This window comes from Gopherus evgoodei, chromosome 1 (assembly GCF_007399415.2).
Source record: "Gopherus evgoodei ecotype Sinaloan lineage chromosome 1, rGopEvg1_v1.p, whole genome shotgun sequence".
NCBI classification, from domain to species: domain Eukaryota; kingdom Metazoa; phylum Chordata; order Testudines; family Testudinidae; genus Gopherus; species Gopherus evgoodei.
The window spans coordinates 111290236-111305523 of NC_044322.1; the positions used below are offsets into that span (position 1 = coordinate 111290236).

A 15288-nucleotide genomic window follows, 5' to 3' on the forward strand; every position below is an offset into this window, starting at 1 on the left:
GCAGGAGCAATACGCTCAACCACGGCGCGTGCCGGGGAGCCGTCAGGCACCGGATTCTACGGCCCTTGTGGGACCGGGATCGACGGTGCCGACGCCATCGGTGCCGCAGCAGGTGTCGGTGCCGGGCGATCCGACGTAGACGAGCCCTCTGGCTGCGGTGCCACTGGCACGGAAGCAGCAGGAGCAATACGCTCAACCACGGCGCGTGCCGGGGAGCCGTCAGGCACCGGATTCTACGGCCCTTGTGGGACCGGGATCGACGGTGCCGACGCCATCGGTGCCGCAGCAGGTGTCGGTGCCGGGCGATCCGACGTAGACGAGCCCTCTGGCTGCGGTGCCGCTGGCACGGAAGCAGCAGGAGCAATACGCTCAACCACGGCGCGTGCCGGGGAGCCGTCAGGCACCGGATTCTACGGCCCTTGTGGGACCGGGATCGACGGTGACGACGTCATTGGTGCCGTAGCAGGTGTCGGCGCCGGGCGATCCGACTTAGACGAGCTCTCTGGCTGCGGTGCCGCTGGCACGGAAGCAGCAGGAGCAATACGCTCAACCACGGCGCGTGCCGGGGAGCCGTCAGGCACCGGATTCTACGGCCCTCGTGGGACCGGGATCGACGGTGCCGACGTCGGCGGTGCCGGGCGAGCCATCTTAGACGAGCTGTCTAGCTGTGGTGCAGCTGGCACAGAAGCAGCAGGAGCAGTAAGCTCTACCACGGCGCGAGCCGGGGAGCTGCCAGGCACCGGATTCCATGGTCCTGGGGGACTGGAATCGACGGAGCCGAAGTCATCGGTGCCTCTGCAGGTGACGGTGCCGGATAACGCAACTTAGGCGAGCTCTCTGGCTGCGATGCAGGTGGCACGGAAGTAGCGGGAGCAAGGGGCTCAACCACGGCGCGTGCCGGGGAGCTGCCAGGCACCAGCAGGAATCGTAGACTCTCTCGACCTCGGAAGAAGGGAGCGGTGCCGAGTCGACATCGGTGCCGGCGACGGTCGGTGCCGAAAGGCCTTGGTGGTACCGGCGGGGTCCGGTGCCGAGGAGGCGCTTCTGCCCGCCGCTTGAACATCGCTCGGCGCCCAAGGTGGAGGGATAAGTGAAAGTCCCGCACCTTTTTGTTCTCGGCTTAAAAGCCTTGCAAATGGGGCACTTATCTGTTAAGTGTGATTCCCTGAGGCACTTCAAACAGGAGTCATGTAGATCTCTCTTCGGCCGCGGCTTCTGGCAAGCCGGGCCCCTTTTAAAACCGGGTGAGCCATGCATGGCTCCGGCACTGGGCTCATGGAAGGGCTACTTCCTGAACCCCGCTAACTAAACTAACCATGTTAGCAAAGAAACACGTATAACCATACAAATATATATATAAAAGTGTTATAACTGCATAATTATATACGAGAAAACGAGTAGCTAGGGAAGTGGAGGTCAGCTAAGCCGCGCTCCACTGTTCCAACGACCGACACGGGCGGTAAGAAGGAACTGAGGAGCGGGTGGGCCGGCAGGAGTATATATGGAGCGCCATGGTGGCGCCACTCTAGGGGGCGACCTGCCGGCCCACTGAGTTGCTAGGGTAAAAGTTTTCCGACGAATGTGCACGCGCGGCGCGTACACCTAACTGGAATGGATATGAGCAATCACTCGAAGAAGAACTAACCCTTTATCTGCTCTCTTTTATTTATTAAAGTATTTAATCTTTTCCAAACTGTTTCATAAACTTCGCCAATGAAGTATTTCTTCCTCCTCACCAGGATTTAAGAACTGTCTTGCATTGGTCTTAGGAACAACAAAGTCTTTTCAGACAGCCATATACACATTATTAAAGCAGCCACACATTAGTAAAGGGCTAAACTTAATTACAATCACACACTGATAGATCTAGATCTAGTCCTCAAACTTCTGAGGATCAAACTCTCCCTTACTCCTGTCTGCCCCCACCCCATGAGCCAGGGTCGGGAGTGGGGTTGCGGCTTGAGTGGGGAGGGGTTGGGGTCAATGCGGACAAGGGTAAGTGGGGTGGTCTGGGGCCAAGGAGTGTTGTGGGGCTGGGAGTGGAGCAGCGTTGAGGCTGGGCATGGGGCCAGGTGTGGGGTAGGGAGACAGTGATGCAGCTGGCGGTGAGACCGGAGAAGAGCTGGTGGCTGGGAGGGACTGGATGGCGCTCCCTCCCCATCCGGGCTGGCCCAGACCTCACCACACCCCTTCAGACAATCGTCCACATCCCGTTAGGGGGGCGCGTCCCACACTTTGACCACCTCTGATCTAGAGTCTTAATGGAGGGATACTGGGGAAAAGGGTACTAGACCAAAATTGAATGTAATGCAAAATTGTATAATGGAAGAAAAACATGTTTTTGTTACTGTGGAATTTTTTATATTACCTAATCTCCATTTTGTCCACTTCGTCGGCATCTTCAATATCAAAATGGGATTTTTTGTTGTAGCTGCACGGTCTGGTTACCTGGTGTGAAAAAGAAATAGATAAAAATAGTTAAAATGGAGAGCTCACTATGCTTTCACCACATATCGATAGCCATATTGTAGACACTATCAGTTGTAGTTTAGGCTTCGATTCTGCCAATGTTTATGTACATGAATAATTCGGTTGACCTCAGTGGGACTACTGATTAGGCAGAAGTGTTTTCAGGATAAACAAGAGTAATTACACCATACGCCAAACTCTCCTTAGTATAGAGTAGATAAGAATATCAGAGTTTTTCACATCGGTGTTTAATAGTTAAACAGACGTAGAAAATCATGCAAGACGTGTTGTTAACATCTAAAGTCTAGCTGAAAAAAAGAAGAAACATAAACAAACAATCTGGTTTTAAATACAGACTTCTTACAATGATTTCCTGCTGCACTTTGAAAAGAAAGACAATTGAAGTAATCCAACACTTAAATATTGACACACAGAAACCCTTTAATACAGGAGCACTTAAAAGTAGCGAAGGAAAGTGCTGTCTATAAAAAGTCAGCTAAATGTGCCCACTAAGGTGACCAGATCACAACAGTAAAATTTTAGGACACATTGGGGTGCCATTAGCCCCACCCACAGTCCACCCCTGCTTCTTCCAGGCTCCGCCCCAACTCTGCCCCAGGTTCCATCTCCTCTCTGCCACTGTGCCCATCTTCATCCCCTAGACACCGCTGGCTTGCTGCATCCTTCCTCAGTCCCCCACCCACCGCTCGCCTCCTCACCTCCCCCCGGCTGCCTGCCGCTGCTTGCCTCTTCACCCCCCCACCTACCACTCTACAGCGCCGACTTCCCCTCTGCCCAGTGGGTGCTCGCCTGCCCCCCCACCTCTTCCCGCCCCTGCACCCACCTCACCCTGCCCCCATTCCACCCCTTCCTCCAAATCCCTGCCCCTATCCTGCCTCTTCTCTGCCTCCTCCCCTGAGCATGCCGCATCCCCATTCTTCCCCCACCCTTTCCAGAAAGTCCTAAGCTCCGCCAAACAGCTGTTAGGCAGCAGGGGTGCAAGCATTGGGAGGGAGGGGGGATGTGGCACACTGTGGGGGGAGGGGGGATGTGGCACACTGTGGGGGGAGGAGGCGGCGGCGTGGAGCGGGGAGCTTGGCTGCCGGTAAGTGCGGGGCCTCCCTCTGACTCGTCTCCATACCTGAATATCGGGACAAATGGGGTCCCAATCATACATCGATCGGGATGCGGGACAAAGGGTTAAATATCGGGACAGTCCTGACTTTATTGGGACATCCGGCCACCCTAGTGTCCACTCAAGCATGCAGAACAGCTAATTTTTCAAGAGATGTGGAGCTGGGGTCCTATGTATCATAATATAGGGATAAACACTAAAATTTCTTAGCACCACAGTGCAGCTTCTCTTCCCTCAGCCCATATTTGCAGCATCAGAAAGCAAAAAGCAAAGCATAGGCAATAAACAGACTAAAAAAGGTACTGTATTTGCAAAGCACAGGAGGAAACAGTTTTTAAATGAGATATCTAAAAATCTGTTTTTGTTAACACAACAGAAGACACAAGGCTTTGAGATTTACATTTTTGACCTATGTAGGACAGAAACTCACCCCACCCAGAAGTAAAAGGTACCCCACCCAGAAGTAACCACAGCACAAACTGATCAAAGGAAAGGAAAGTACTCTATACTGAATGTGCAACCAAGAGTTGGCTCAGCAACTTATCTTCATAGTAGGTTTAAAATGTTCCTGTCGAATAATAGTTGCCATCCACAAAAAGTTGCTTTTATTATAAGCTTAACTTCTTATTTTTCTTTTGTATGTCAGTAGGTACATACAGGGTAAGTAAAGATTTAACTGAACAAAAAGAGAACCAGAAAATACTCTTCAGCACATGAAGTCAAACAAATTGTATTTCTTTTTACCATTTTAAAGGTAATTCATGAAAGCTAAATGTAACTAGAATCACTGGAAGGGAGACCACATCCCTCATCATGTAATTGACTCAAATGCACCTGGGAGCCACAGAGCACTGTAATTTAATAACCTACATCACTTCAACAGCTCAGCACAAATTTCTCCACATGCCCCACCCTGCAAACCTCCTCAACAGTGACTTTAAGGGGCTTGTCTACAATTGAAATGCTACAGCTGTGCTGCTAAAACACTTCTGTGTAGACACTACCTATGCCTATGGGAGGGATTCTTCCACTGACCTGGGTAATCCACCTTCCTGAGAGGCGGTAGCTAGGTCAACCTAGTGAGGTCTACACAGGGATGTATAGGTCATCTTAACAATGCTGCTCAGGAGTGGGGATATTTCACACCCTCCTCAGCAATGCAGTTAAGCTGACTTAATTTTCGAGTGTAGACCAACCCGAAGACGTGATCATGTCCCCAGACCCACGACCAAAAATGACATTTTTACAAAATGTCTTCTGCTACCACTGTTTATAGGTAGCACATGTGGTGGGATAGTCTGCCATTGTGGGCAGTAGTGTCTAATGGTCAGCCCAATCCACTACCAGGTATGGCCTTTTAAGGTTTCGGAAGGGTCCCATAGATAGATGTAGAGACCTAAGGGTCCTGGGAATCAATGGTGCTTGGGGAAGGAATCTTTAAGGGCCTGAAACCTTGCAGAGAAGGCGGGACAAGGCTCTCTCTCACCCAGCCCCCTGGGACTGAGTTGGAAGAAGGGGAGCAGTAGAAAGGCTGGCTCCTCATACCTTGCAGACAGACACTGGCAGGGGAAGGCTGGCCTGATGAGCCCCTTAGAGGGGAAAGCTAACTGGGAAGGGAGTTCATCTGAAGGGAACTAATGAAAGCCTTGCAGCTAACTTAAGTCTAGGGCTCTAACATGAAATTATAATTTTTAAAATCCTATGACTGTGAAATTGACCAACACGGACTGTGAATTTGGTAGGGCCCTACATAAGTCACAACCCCTGCTCCAGGAAAAGGGATGGGGAAGGAACTGCTGCCTGAGGGAGCGAAAGACTTGCCTGGACTAGGCAAGAGAGAAGTTACTCATAACGGCCCAGCTGCTGTGAGTAATTAGGAGTAGCACTGAGGGGATACCGCTCGGGTTGCAAAAGAAGCAGCAATGAGGAACCACAGATTCCCAGATGGGACAGCAGAATCTAGAGACCAGGGAAAAGATGTTGACAAGTTGGGCAAAAGGTAGGCGCAGCCCAGGGGAAATGGTGGACAGACTGAAGAACCAGACCGTAGCCTCCTAAACAGGGTTCCTGGGCTGGAACACAGAGAAGAGTGTGAGCCTGGGTTTCCCTACCACTCCCCAGACCAAGAGGGCAGGCACAGCATCAGAAGGAGAAGAGTACAAGCATTATGGGCCGAGACAGAGGTTGAAGACCAGGCTCAAAAGCCACTAGACTTTGGGATTTCCTATAAAGGCACATGTCTGTTAACCCCAGAAGGGGCATGAACTGAGCAGGGACTTGGCCAGAGGGCTAGGCCAAGTAAAATGACAGACCGTTGTGGCACCAGAATGACTAAAGGGGTCACTAAACTGAAAAAAGCCCTGCAACACCTGGACCTGGGGAGATGCTCTGGAGGTGACAGGCATGGCAAGAGGGCACAGCTATGCTAAAATGGTTTTCAATACCTGACACTTGGCTGATCATGAGACCTTTTCCACCAAAAAATATAGCATTAGTTCTATTCTAAGCCTATGGTACAACATCGCTAGCGCACACTTACTGAAACCATTGGCTGAAGCTGTGTGAACAAGTCTAAAGTTCATCTGTATGACTGCTTACTGTTCAGTTTCATTCAAACACACACAGAGCTGTATTCTTAAAGGGCAGTTCTGTGGGATGCATTAATTCAGAAGATGGAATGAGGAGTCTGGGATTCCCAGACCAGAGGGAGGAGGGGACCAAACTGGCTTTTAACTACCTTTGTGCCCTCCTAATTCTCAGATGCTACCAAAAAAATGGAAACCAGTCACCAGCTTCCCAGAAATCTCCACAGCACATAGTCCAGCCTCTCTGGTTTCCAATATGACTGTCCCTGCCTCTGGCACACCCCCTTATGCCAGGGTTTGCGAAGGGGTTCTTAGAAGACAGCCTCAAGTTGTCTTCTTCAGTTTCTGCACTGGGGAATTCCCATCTAGTCATATCTGGGACTTTCAGAGCCCCTTTATGCTGCTCTGGCCCCTTTACTCAGCATCTGGCCTCTACAAACTAAGTAAAGAGATATTTACAATGAGCTGCCACTCATACAAATAACTAAAAACGTGTATTTAATCTTTTCACAGTGATGACTGACTGCACTCCACTTAGGCTGGAACAGGTTCAGAGATGGGCTACTAGGATGATCCGAGGAATGGAAAGCCTGCCTTATGAAAGGAGACTCAAAGAGCTTGGCTTGTTTAGCCTGGCCAAAAGAAGGCTGAGGGGGGATATGCTTGCTCTTTATAAATATATCAGAGGGATTAATATTAGGGAGGGAGAGGAATTATTTAAGCTTAGTACCAATGTAGACACAAGAACAAATGGATATAAACTGGACACTAGGAAGTTTAGACTTGAAATTAGAAGAAGGTTTCTAACCATTAGAGGAGTGAAGTTCTGGAACAGCCTTCCAAGGGGAGTAATGGGGGCAAAAGACATATCTGGCTTTAAGACTAAGCTTGATAAGTTTATGGAAGGGATGGTATGATGGGATAGCTTAATTTTGGCAATTGATCTTTGATTATCAGCAGATAAGTATGCCCAGTGGTCTGTGATGGGATGTTGGATGGGATGGGAACTGAGCTACTGCAGAGAATTCTTTCCTGAGTGCTGGCTGGTGAGTCTTGCCCACATGCTCAGGGTTTAGCTGATCGCCGTATTTGGGATCGGGAAGGAATTTTCCTCTGGGGCAGATCGGCAGAAGCCCTGGAGGTTTTTCGCCTTCCTCTGCAGCGTGGGGCATGGGTCACTTGCTGGTGGATTCTCTGCAACTTGAGGTCTTCAAACCACAATTTGAAGACTTCAATAACTCGGACATAGGTTAGGGGTTTGTTATAGAACTGGATGGGTAGGGTTCTGTGGCTTGCTTTGTGCAGGAGGTCAGACTAGATGATCATATTGGTCCCGTCTGACCCTAAAGTCTATGAGTCTATGAGACTGTGCAATGGATATCTTAAAAAAATATTTTGGGGAGAAAAGTATTCACTCCTTGACATTTACATATTTTCCTCCTTCTTGAGTTAGTGGGGATCAACACATTACTGGGTGACAGCAGCAATTCCAGTGAAGCCAGCCTGGTGTGCCAAACGATGGGACAGATTGTCTGCTGCTGTAAATTGCTGCCTCTCCACTGAATTCAATGTACTATGCCAATTTACACCAGTGTGGATCTGACCCTATGATGTCTCCTTTGGAGTGCAATTTCCAAGTGATGGAATTGGCTCCCCATACTTGAAAGTGGAAGCCAGTGTAAAACAGCCTTCCTGTTAAGAAAGGGCAGCCCTATGGACAAGGGGGAAAAAAGAATCAAGAAGATACCATAAATAATGTTGTATGGACTCAGCTATTCTGGTTGGATCCTAGCTGTCCACTTGAGCATTTGGAGGAACTTGAGATTCCATCACTAAAAGCATCTGTTTTATCCAATGCTGAATACTTGCCCCTGTATGCAGTTAGGGGTTCTCATAACAAAATTTTCAGTGCCTGTAGCATGCAGCCACCAACTCTTACTGGTGGCTGCTCTGATAATTTTTCCTAAAATACTTAATTAACTTTAGGAAAAACAAACAAATATGCACATATATATGTCCAAATCATTGTAATTTATTTATGTAGAGGGTTCCCCCCCCATACTCAATAATAAAAATAAGGTACAGTTGTTTCTATTCTTTACTGGACCTAAACAGAATAGAAACACAAATAAGGTGCTTTTCAAATTCTTGTCTTTTGTTGTGGTTGTTTCTTTTGCTTTTTGGTTGCTATGTTTTTTAAGATTCGCTAGCTAGTAAGTCTGCTGCTGCAAAACATAATATTTGTATGTTTGTTCATATCACAGCAAATTTACTCAGCTCTGGCAAGGCAGGGGACAATTTAAACCCTAGCCTAGGAAGTGGGTAGGGAGATAGTGGGGGCCAGAGATGATGTGGGGATGGATGGGAGCTATGGAGGCAGCGGGAGCCAGGGGTGATGCAGGGTGGTGGTGGTCCAAGGACCGGCACCCATGCCCAGGGTCCAGGGCCAGAGTCCGAAACCCCACGACCAAAGCCTGCCATTCGACAGCCCAGGACTAAAGCCCAAAGCTTGAGCCTCAGCGCCCACAGGAAGGTGGGGAACTCACTGGCTGCCTGCTCCTCTGGTGTTTGCAGCTCTGAAGGGAGACAGAGTGCAAACCCTGCTGGTGGCCCTGGGGGAGGGGTCACTGCTTGACTCCCCTCCTCCAGTCACTGCTCAGGAGGCTGTGGCCACAAGACAAGCCCCTGGTGTCTACAGGCAGCCACAGTGGCTGCATTTAAGAAACACTGCAAATAGGCCCCTTTTAATGAAGCAACGGGTTCACAGATATTAACATATAGTGGTTTAGCTCCCTTTAAGCTTTCACTAGATTTTTAAAATGCCGCTCACCCCCAGTGTTCCAGGATTAGAAGTTCCTATTTATTGACACTACTGCTCACATCGACCCCTTAGAAGTGAGCCATAGGGCAAGTTTCTAAGGCCAGGCCTACACACAGAAGTCACATTGGTTTAACACACCTGTGTTGATACCTACTAGTTTACAACTGGCGTATACCGGTTCCACTTGCATCACTAAATGTCAGCAGATTCTAATTAAACTGGTGTGGTAGATAAGGCCTCCCTAGTTTTGTTGCTAGGTGCATGGAGACCACAGTAAGGAGGGTACTCGAGAGAGACAACTGAGAATTTACAGCTACTTTGGCTCTCAGCAGCTGTGGAAGGTATTAGTCCCTCTCAATTAGCTGGTGTGTGCTAATTATTCTTGAAGTTAAAGGGATTTACTCAGGCCGTGTTGATACTAGGAAAGGTTTGCTGGTATAGCTATAGCCTCCTACACAGACATACTTTATACTAGCTTTTGCCAGTATAACTGCGTCTGCAATAGAGCCTTTACCAGTATAAAAACATCAAAAAAATCACATCCTTAACTCCTATTACTAGACTGGCAAAGGTTTCTAGTAGATCAGGCTTCCAAACAAAATAAGCTATACCAGCAAAAGAACTTTTTTTGCCAATATAACTCCTAACTGATAGAGCTAAACTGGCAAAAATTTGAAGTGTAGACCAGGACCAAGTTATCCATGATAAACTCTCCTTTAAAATAAAGATACAAGACACAGAATGAAAAACATCCGAAGAACTATTCTGGGGTAGGGATGAGAACTATATAATCTCTCTATATATACCTATTACTTGTGCTAAGTAAAAGAAAAAAACAGCACTTCTAAAGGGATTACATTTTGCCTTATCTAGACTCATTTAAAAATGTTGCATGTTACATAGGATCTAAGGATTGACGGGAAAGATTTGGTGTTACAGAACACTAGCATGCATCTGAAACTTTCAGTCTTGAATGGATTTCCCCTGTTGCTTTTAAAGTTCTTTATCTTCCCTGCGAGACAACCCTCCCACCTTTGACCAGGGAAGACAGGGTGGAAAAGCTATAAAACCACAGTCTGGAAAAAAACTCACTTAGCAGAACTAATTCAAAAATTGTCTGTGCTGGGAGGGACAGAAAACTCTGTTGAGAAGGAAAGACTACCTAGAGAACTTGACTCCAATCACCTGGAAAACTGATACACTGCTGCCTCAGCAGACATCTAGTCTGATCTGGGATATTGCTGGCTCTGCATTGTGCTTTGAAAGAGTCTTCAAAGAAGACAGCTGGCACAAGATGGAGCAGGATGCCGTGCCAACTATCTACAGTGTAGTATTCCAGTTTATCGCTCATTCCTTTGAAATACCAACCTCAAAATAAAACACTTCATCAAACTGCGGATTGTTCGTCTTCTTTTTAACTTTAGTCTTTTTGGCTTCAGATCTGCATGGACATAAAGAAAAGTGAAAATTAGCAGAAGTGTCTGGTCCTAATGAGCAATTACCAGAACACAGAAGTAGCCTATTTGCTTTGATTTGTTTTATAAACTCCACGCAGCATGCAATGAGGCACACCTCTTTATGGGGGAGAATATTGCATGCGCACAGATTTCATAAATCAACTAAGTATCCACAGTTGTTATCCACACACTGAAATGTGAGCTCTTGGGCCCCAATCCTGTAAGTTGTTCTGTCCAAGAACAATTATTGGGCAATGACTAGACAATGGAAAGGACTAAGGTGCATGCTTCTGAAGACAGGAAGCAAAAGAAAACTGATGGGTGATAGACAGTTTTGTTTGCCTTCAGTTCCCTAGCAAGTGGAATCATAACAGTTCAGTTATACAGTTTAATGGGACTTTTTTTTTGGAGGGATGGGGGAAGAGGCATATTTAAGAAGACAGACAAGACTGATGAGCCAGCCAAAAACTCATACCAACTATAATTTCAGTAATACTCAACTGGTGTCATTTAAAATGATTGCACTTATCAAATACAGTAGTTAAAAACCAACTACTGAATAAAATAACCCAAATACAGCACCACCTGTGATGGGCACAATAAGACACTTGGTCAGAGAAGAAGAAGATGGACCAATCAACCTTCAAAGACTGCTCCACATCTGAGGCAAATGATTTGTCAAGAATGAGCCTCATTCATAGCACCCCCCCGCCCGTCCAAGTTTCACTGTAAAATACTATGACGTATCTGTGTCACGGGTTTCTGAGGTCACAGAACAGTTCAATTTTGCTTCTTCCAGAATAAGAACTTGTGAAATAATTCCCCTGATAAGCAGGAGCACAAATTGCCACTGATATGTCCAATAATATAAAAAATTGAAAGATGGAATGTGCAAATTTAACCTCAAATTTAACATGACTGTTTACAGTTAGGCTGAACAAGACTGGTGCAGAATAAATAATTCAATCGACGATATTGTGCAAAACCCATTCTGCAGTTTTATCTATTCTGGCGGATTGTTACACCCACACAGATTAAATTACAGGCTTGAGCTGTGCATAGCACTTTCCACAGGTATTAAGGAGCTGAACTACATAACTAAGAAGACCCCAAATGTTCAATGTCATATTGGAATAAAGCAGAAGTAAAAAGCTGTTATATATTCATTTTCCCTCTCTTCCGCTCCCCACTACTGCAAAATGGACAAGCAATTTCGTTGAATACTGACCTCCAACTGCCAAGTGAGAAGCTACACAAGTTAAGCTTGACCACAAATTATATACTTTGTAATGATCAAAGCTTTAAAAGAAGCAAAACTGCAATAAGCCTCAAGATACTTATAATTATATTATATAATATTATATCATATAAATAAAGTAGCAATGGCCCAATAAATCCTCTATCGATTTTAGAATGCAGATTTCTAATAAATAAAAACCCAAACCATCTGTTATGAAGCCCTACAAAATGGAAGCTCTTCAGTTTTCAATACTTGCCTGTATGGTCCTGCTAAGGTAACTGTGGCATAGGGATCACATTGTCCATTCACTATTGGGAGGCCTTTGCATTCTAGAACTCTGAAAGAAGAACAAAAAAGAACCAGACAAAATAAGAGGAGCTTGAAGGAACAACCAAAGTTAGTGTCTTCTCATTTTCAGAGTGCTCCTTATTAAGGGATACAAATGGTGCTAGCATGATCCTGTATCCTTTCTTTTGTCTTAGACCAAACAATTGTTTCCCAGTTTAAAGTAATACCATCATTAAGGTCAGAAGCCAACATTAAACTACAGAGGAGTCAATTTGAAGGTCTCTTACAACACCCTAAACATCAGTAACAATCAACAGTTCATGAAAGTCGCTATAGGTATGGAGGACATAGTGACATTCTTATGAGAGTTCATATCAATCACTGTTTACTTGTACATGTAAAAAAAACACTGTTTAAGATGAGAAAAGACTGCAGAAAGATCCTGGTATCAGACAAATAGTTTCACAGTGTTACATGCACAAAGGCCTATGTACTTTAACAAAATGCAATATGCCAGAACACACAGCCAATCATGACAAACCCATCATTTCCCAAACCAGTAAAACATCCTAACAACAAAACTCAGAAAGAATGAACAAACATGTTTTTCAGTTCTGCTTTCAAGAAGTTAGTGATGTGATACCAAAGGGACAGAATGCAACTAGAATGGTTGAGTCACCCTGCTCTGACTTCCTCCAAGCAAGGAATCTTTTAAGATGAAAAATTTACAGCTCTAACGTCCATGTTTCCACCTCACCCAAAGAGGGAACTAATATAAGTTAGTGTGGTTTCAGGTTTCACAATTTAAAAAGCTCTCAAGGAATGTAGCACTTATTGGTGAAAAAGGCACAACAGCCTCTAGGATTCTCCCTTCTGAAACAAGTTCATTTTTGAATAGGTGAGTTTGTTGATTTTTGGGGGAGGGAAAAGGGGGGGTTAGGAATAAATGTTCTAGAAAGTGAAGTGATGAGAGATGGGTGTGATGAGGCAGCTCATGTTTGAAATGCATAGAGAAGAGAGAGGCAAAAAGCAGGAGTTTGATCTATTTAAAGTACCCCCTTCCCTTTGCAACTGGATCAAATTACACTGTACTGTGTGTCAATACATAACCCTGGGCTTACTAGAGTTTTGGAATTTAAATTTATTTAGGTGGTTTTTGTTTATGGTGTGAGTGTTGTTTATATTTATGTATAACTTTTGTTTGCAATATGAGTGTTATGTGTACACACACACACACACACACACGACTCTCCATTGCACAGGTGACTACAGCAGCAAAATCTACAGTAGTTGGTGAAGCGGAGAGGGAAGATGGTAGTTTAAATAGATGTCATTTCCAGTTGAGGGAAGATGCAATTTTTATAAATGAACATGTGTTTTCACACTGCAACTTGGCAAACGTATCAGTTCTAATGAAACTGTGTAGGACACTGGTGCTGCTTTAGTCAATGAAAATCTCTAAGGACTGGTCTACATGGGAAAGTTATATGGTATAAGATATCAATATAAACTGATATGGTTATACTGACAAAATTCCCCATGTGGACACACACTGATTCTGGAATAAGAGTGTAAGAACCTAAGAACGGCCATACTGGGTCAGGTTAAAAGGTCCATCTAGCCCAGTATCCTGTCTTTTGACAGTGGCTAATGCCAGATGCTTAAAGGGGAATGAACAGAACAGGTAATCATCAAGTGATCCATCCCCTGTCACCCACTCCCAGCTTCTGGCAAACAAAGGCTAGGGACCCCATCCCTGACCATCTTGGCTAATAGCCACTGATAGAACTAGATAAGTTCCTGGAGGATAGGTCCTTTCTGAACTCTGTTACAGTCTTGGCCTTCATAACATCCTCTGGCAAAAAAAAGAGTTCCACAGGTTGACTGTGCATTGTGTAAAGAAACATTTCCTTTTGTTTGCTTTTAACCGGCTATCCATTAATTTCATTTGGTGACCCCTCGTTCTTGTGTTATGAGAAGGAGTAAATAACACTTCGTTATTTACTTTCTGAACACCAGTCATGAATGTATAGACCTCTATCATATCCCTCTTAATTGGCCGTCTCTTTTCCAAACTGAAAAGTCCCAGTCTTATTCATCTCTGCTCATATGGAAGCCGTTCCATACCTCTAATCACTTTTGTTGTCCTTTTCTGAACCTTTTCCAATGCCAATATATCTTTTTTGAGATAGGGTGACCACATCTGCAAGCAATATTCAAGATGAGGGCATAATATGGAATTATATAGAGGCAATATGATATTTTCTGTCTTATCTATCCATTTCTTAATGATTCTCAACATTCTGTTTGCTTTTTTGACTGACTGCACACTGAGTGGATGTTTTTAGAGAACTATCCACAGTGACTTCAAGATCTCTTTCTTGAGTGGTAACAGCTAATTCAGACCCCATTGTTTTCTATTGTGCATTACTTTGCATTTATCAATTGTGACAGGGTCAGGCCAGATAGCTACAGGAGAGTGTTAGAAGGCAGATAGATTAGTCCCAGATTAAGAAGATCCCTTTTCCCTGGGTAAGGTAACAGGGGCAGTCCCAGAACAAAAAGGAACTTGCTGGAACCAACTAAAGCAGGCAGGCTAATTAGGACACTTGGAGCCAAATAAGAAGAAACTGCTAGAATCAATTAGGACAGGCTGGCTAATCAGGGCACCTGAGTTAAAAAGGACCTCACTTCAGTTTGGAGTGTGCATGTGAGGAGCTGGGAGCAAGAGCACTATGAGCTGAGAGTGAGAAGACATATTACTGGAAGACTGAGGAGTACAAGCATTATCAGACACCAGGAGAAAGGTCCTGTGGTGAGGATAAAGGTGGTATTGGGAGGCAGCCATGGGGAAGTAGCCCAGGGAGTTGCAGCTGCAGTCCACAGGGCCCTGGGCTGGAATCTGGAGTAGAGGGCGGGCCCGGGGTTCCCCCTAAACCTCCCAACTCCTGATCAGACACAGGAGAAATTGACCTGGACTGTGGCTTCTACCAGAGGGGAAGGTCTCTAGGCTGTTTCCTGACCCACATGGTGAATCTCTGAGGTGAGCAAATCTGCCAATCAGCACAGGACCCACCAAGGTAGAGGAGGAACTTTGTCACACAACACTGAATTTCATCCGCCATTTTGTTGCCCAGTCACCCAATTTTGAGAGATCCCTTTGTAACTCTTCGCAGTCTGCTTTGGACTTAACTATCTTGAGTAGTTTTGTATCATCTGCAAATTTTGACACCTCACTGTTTACCCTTTTATTCCAGATCATTCACAAAGGGCCATTTACTGCAGAATAAAAA

The 15288-nt window shown here is 45.6% G+C and overlaps 1 protein-coding gene across 2 annotated transcripts in view; it reads right to left on the reverse strand.

Moving 5' to 3' along the window:
* Positions 1–15288, reverse strand: part of RASA3 (RAS p21 protein activator 3) — a 221817-nt gene that overhangs the window by 33291 nt on the left and 173238 nt on the right. For both annotated transcript variants that reach the window (XM_030569135.1, XM_030569144.1), the window contains exons 6-8: positions 11964–12044; positions 10379–10451; positions 2369–2448 (exon numbers count right to left, since the gene is read on the reverse strand). In XM_030569135.1, coding sequence (XP_030424995.1) covers positions 2369–2448; positions 10379–10451; positions 11964–12044 — 234 coding nt within the window. The remainder of the gene's footprint in view (positions 1–2368; positions 2449–10378; positions 10452–11963; positions 12045–15288) is intronic.